The sequence below is a fragment of the Cryptomeria japonica genome, chromosome 5 (assembly GCF_030272615.1).
Source record: "Cryptomeria japonica chromosome 5, Sugi_1.0, whole genome shotgun sequence".
NCBI classification, from domain to species: Eukaryota; Viridiplantae; Streptophyta; class Pinopsida; order Cupressales; family Cupressaceae; genus Cryptomeria; species Cryptomeria japonica.
Window position 1 is genome coordinate 694,428,959 of NC_081409.1, and position 5,777 is coordinate 694,434,735.

Here is a 5,777-nt window from a genome sequence, read left to right on the forward strand (position 1 = left end):
GGAAAATTGTCATAGATGAAGAGATGGTAGCTCTTAAGAAGAATGACACATGGGACCTTGTACCATTGCCTGAAGGATGAAAGCCTGTTGGTTGCAAATGGGTGTTCAAAAGGAAGATAGGTTCAGATGGAAGAATTGAGAAGTACAAAGCACGTTTGGTTGCAAAAGGTTACTCCTAGGTTGAGGGAGTATATTATGGTGAGATTTTTTTCTCCTGTAGCCAAAATGACATCCATTCATTTCTTGCTTTCTATTGCAGTAGCTTATGATCTAGAGGTCGAACAAATGGATATAAAAACTGCTTTTCTTCATGGAGATTTGGAGGAAGAAATTTATATGACACAGCCAGAGCACTATGTGGTAAAAGGTAAAAGTAATTTGGTTTGTAAGTTGAAGAAATCCTTGTATGGTTTAAAATAGAGTCCTATGATGTGGTACCAGAAGTTTGATACATATGTGTTGAGTTTGGGGTTTGTGCGGTCTAAATCTGATCACTGTATATATTTCAAATCTGATGATGATCGTTTCCTATTTATTGCCTTGTATGTTGATGACATGTTGTTTATTAGGAAAGAAAAAGGTTTGATTGCAAAATTTAAATCTCAACTCTCAGCAAAATTTGATATGAAAGATCTTGGTGCAGCAAGACACATTCTGGGAATGGAGATTGTAAGAGATAGACAAAACAAAAAGCTTTTGCTAGGCCAGAGTAAGTATGTTGGTACTATTTTGAGAAGATTTAATATGCAAGATTCTAGACCATTGAATGTTCCTGTTACAATGGGAACAAAGCTTTCTAGTTCACAGTGTCCTACATCCCCATTAGAGATGGAAGAGATGAGTTGAGTACCATACCAAAGTGTTGTTGGAAGTTTGATGTATGCTATGGTTTGTACAAGACCAGATATTGCCCAAGCAGTGGGAGTACTTTCTCGTTACATGTCTAATCTAGGAAGAGCACATTGGGGTGTAGTAAAAAGAGTTTTTAGATACTTGTGGGGTACCTCAGAATACTCTATATGTTTTCATGGAATAGGAAATGAGCATTCCTTGGATATTAGAGGCTTTGTGGATTCAGACTAGGCTGGTGATGTTGATAGAAGAAGATCCACCAATGCATACGTGTTTACATTATTTGGTGGTGCAATCAGTTGGATGAGCAAGCGACGGGCTATGGTCACTTTGTCCACTACAGAGGCAAAGTATATGGTAGCTACTCATGCCTGCAAGGAAGCCATTTGGCTCAAGAGATTGCATTTAGATATAGAGTTTAAATAGGGTGTAGTGACAATTTATAGTGACAGTCAGAGTGCAATCTGCCTAGCGAAGAACCTGACTTTTCATGCTAGGACCAAACACATTGATGTACAATGTCATTTTGTGAGAAATATGGTTGAGGATGGCAGGGTAAAGCTGGAGAAGGTAGAAAATTTGGTGAATATTACTGATTCATTAACTAAACCCATGAGCACAGAGAAGTTCAAATGGTGTTCGGAGTCTATGGGCCTCTTGGCCCTTGACTATTGAGTCCATGGTAATATGGATCCCCTGACTCTTGCAAAGTATTCGACAAGTGGGAGAATGTTGAGATACATGTGTCTCAACCATGCAATTTTTAGTAAATAGTTCCAAATATAGTTGGGAGCTTTCCCATGTGTCGGTGCCTTGGAAAAAGGTATATGAGTTGTCAAGAGATGCCTTGTCCATAATATAATATAGGAGGGCCATTTTTAGAGATTATATGACACATTTCATGTTAGTTATGAGGGTCAAAGGGGATAAGAGTTTGGACGTGAGTAACTACTTTTAACCTTGTTTTCTTATCTTGGAAAAACAAATGTCAAGGGTGGGAAACATGTGTCATGGAGGTTTTGTCCATGGTATTGTAAAACCACAAATGGTTTCCTGGTTGTAAAATTCCTATATAATGAGGGCTTGAGGAGGAGTTTGTATTATGGAGTTTGGTTTGCAAGGCTGGGTGCTAGAAGGATGCTAGTGAAGTCTCTTCGAGCTTGAGTTGAGGTGATGCTCTTGTAAGAACTTGTGTTGCAAGTGTATTGTAATCTCTTGTTAATTTGTTAATACATTATGTAGGTTTTAGAGTGTGGGGCTTTTCACCCATATGGGTTTTCCCCACGATAATCACTATGTTATGTATTTATTGTTTTATTTCTACTCTATGTGCTTCTTGTAATCTTTGTAATAGTTAAGTTGAAATTCGCATAATCGTCCTCTCAAGATTAGCGTAGGAAGCGTTTCCGCACACCTTTGCTTCCTTACACAAATTGTCATAAAAAATGGCTCACTAGTGTCTCGAAAAATATTTATTAAAAGAACTACTATTTATTATGATGCAAATGATCTACACATATTAGAAATTTCTTTTAAATCAAAGTAAGTATTAGGGAAGTAATGGCCTTCAAAATAGATTGAACTTGTTCTTTTAAAGCGAGTGTGTCAATTTACTAGCAAATTTCACATTATATTTCTCTTTAATTTATCATTATTAAAATCTATAGGAAAAAAGAAAAGAGAAATATTGTTAGAGAGGAGAAAAATAATATACAAGGAGAGAGAGGTGGAATAAATTCTTATAAATTTTTGCAACAATCTAATGGGGAACATTTTTAAAAATAATCTTTTTCAGAACCCATCTCCATGTTGTGTCACTTTATTTATCTTTTATGTCTTTGTTTATCATCTAATGTCACCCTCTTCCTCTCTTTCCTTTTATCTCCCTCTTCATCTATCTATATCTTTGTCTATCTTTCTTATAGAAAATATTCCTAACAGTTATGAAACCAAATTCAATAACCAAAATGGGAAAGGACATGAACATCGACCAAAACATAAAGCATAGAGAACTTTTTTAATATTCCATTCTAAAAATAAACATCAAATCAAATAAAAATATAACAATAATTAATGATTATAAAAATGTCTATGACATTAGTTGCCGGTGCGGCAAATATCCGCTTTGCTTCAAACAAGTTGGATGCGATAATATCTATCGACGCAAGGTGCTAAAAAATAATTTAGCTCGCTAACAACGAAAACAATATCTTGGAAAACATATTTCAGAGTAAAAGGTAGATAGTTTGAAACGACAGCCTTGGAAACGCAGAACGACCCATACTAAGCAACAACTCATCCAATTTCTTTCTGGTGCGGCAAATATCCTACTCTTCCTCTCTATAATATACAATCCACAATTTCTTCTCCACCACATGTAAACATTTGATCTCTCAACTACATTGTTCTCTAACGTTATGAAGAAAAATAATGTTTTGAAGTTTATGGGAGTATTGCTTGTATGGCTCTTGATTGTAAAGCCTTCTGTGGGTAGTAATTTTATTGCTTTGCAAGGGCCTGGGTGTACACTCCCGGGTAATGTTTCCATGTTCTGTGGTTATTGTTTTTCCATACCAACATCCTACCGCGCAGGATATGTTTTTCGATACGATGCCGGACAGCCTGCGTATCTTTATAATTCTGATAAATGCGAGGGTACACCAGATACTGAGCTTAGTGCCACTACACAGGACTGCAATGGTTTTGGGTGGAATAGTATCTTCATTCAGTGCTCATAATGTGTGCCCTAACGACTATTGCTATCGATGAATAAAGACACTGCTTTTGTGTGCCTCTCGTATAGCAGGAGTTGAGTCTGGATTTGGTTTGGTGATTTTTATTTTATTTAGGTAAAGATCTATTTCATAAGTTTGTGTTGAGTAAGCTTTTTTAGGAAAATAAAAAGTAAGATTACTAAAACTAAGGTTAATCAAGCTTAAATGTAAAATTCAAATTGGAGCGACTATGATGTAATATTCCATGTATTGGTTTCCAAATACTATTTTATAGAATTATTAATGTTTTGAAAAATATTTATTCATTTCAACCATTGACCACTCTTTAAACGCTAGGAAAGAGTTTGCTTCACTTTATGGTATTATTGGAAGCATCTTTAATTCTCATTGAATTTGTTACGTATAATACTTGAAGTACAAATTGACATGACCTATTCATTAGTGTACAAAGTGAAAAAAATAGGTATTTGGGGGAACATGTACAATATTCACAAGTTGACTAATAGTGGATATAATAGGACCATGTTGTGAAGTAGAAATTTGAATAATTTGATAAATTCATACCCTCTACATCATCTAAATCTTTATGTTGGATGGATTGAGTATATAAGCTTTATTATCTAGAATTAATTTATGTTATAATAATTTTAAAATAATAATACAATGTTATATTTGAGTTTCTCTTAGTTGATCTTATATATGTATGATTAATCTCACTTCTATTAAAATTAGTTTTGATTACTTTAATGGTAGTTATGTAATAGAGCTAGGCCTTTCCCCTTACTAATCTAATCAAAACATATATCTACTACTTAATGAAAATCATAAACTTCAACATTATATATTTTGTATTCAATCTCTCTATTTACTTTTTTCTACTTTTTTTCTATGTGTGCCATTCCTCGTGAAGAGAAGTGGATTAGGATGGGTATCTAATTAGTTTAAGGTGTAGCTACCTTATTCTAAATTACTTTCAAGCATTCTATTATTCAATTTCATTTATGAGATTTTGAATGTATTTATTTATGTTTGAGAAAATTTACATAGAAAAGGAAACTTTCTAATTCATATCTTTAAATGAGAACTAGAATAGCATTAAAAATATCAATTATTCTACATAGTTTTTATAAAACATTAAGAAATACTTCACTTGCATTAATTTTATCAATAATTGGTATTTGATATCCAGTATTTTCCCTCATGGTAATACATTGGTTGGAAATTTAATAAACTACTTTCTATACTCTTATAGCTAATATGGATTATAAATATTTATTATAATTTTCTGAAAAATAGGTGAAAGTATGTATCCATTATAAATATTTATTATAATGTGATATTAGGGGACTCTTCATGAATTTTTTTTAATTTCAATATACTATCATATAAATTAAACAAAATTATTCTATCAATTGTTTAATTGAAAGGATTATAAATTGTTAATCATAAGATTTTAGAGATAATTTTTAATATATTTAATTTTTAAAAGCAATGATTATAAGAGAAAAATTTAATAGCATAAATTATATGTCCATTTTGAGTTGATCTATTATTAAAATTTAAAATATATGATATTTTCCAAAATTGTGAATTTTTTTTTATTTCAATGTGAAGAAATTATTCAATAGTGTTGAGAACATCTTATATACCCAAATTTAGAGGAATTACTTGTTCATCATTATAGATAAAAAAACTTCCTTTTATTATATGATCTACTCTAAATTTATTGGGTTTATTGTTTAATCCTAAAAAAATATTAATTTGATGGAGCCCCACTGGTATGTAAAAAATTATGCCATCATAAATGAATATTAAATTCTATTGAAAAGTATACAATATGCTCTAATATTTAGGATAAACATATGCAATCTATTATAAAATTCTAAGTTAGGATTAAAATTAATACAATATAGAAAATCAATAGAATGAGGAAATTAAAAAAACAAGGGCATTGGCAGAGGTTAAATTTGAATCTCTAATGTGAAACTATGAGAGGTTATTACAATCTTTGTAATTTAAAGAATAATTAATAAATATTCATTTAATTTGAACATTCATTATTATAATCTTCTAAGGTGATTACTAAGAACAACATAAAACTCTATTAAACATGTGTAATATTGTTCATTCAAATTCATAAATGAGAGGTTGAGTAAGTGAATCTCCAATGTGAAACTATGCCATGTGATT

The 5,777-nt window shown here is 31.7% G+C and overlaps 1 protein-coding gene across 1 annotated transcript; it reads left to right on the forward strand.

Annotated features, from left to right (window-relative positions):
• The first annotated feature begins 3,269 nt into the window (after positions 1 to 3,269).
• On the forward strand, positions 3,270 to 3,590 carry LOC131042545 (antimicrobial peptide 1-like). The gene has a single exon (XM_057975861.2). The coding sequence runs from the start codon at positions 3,270 to 3,272 to the stop codon at positions 3,588 to 3,590; it is 321 nt and encodes a 106-aa protein (XP_057831844.2).
• Positions 3,591 to 5,777: the final 2,187 nt, after the last annotated feature.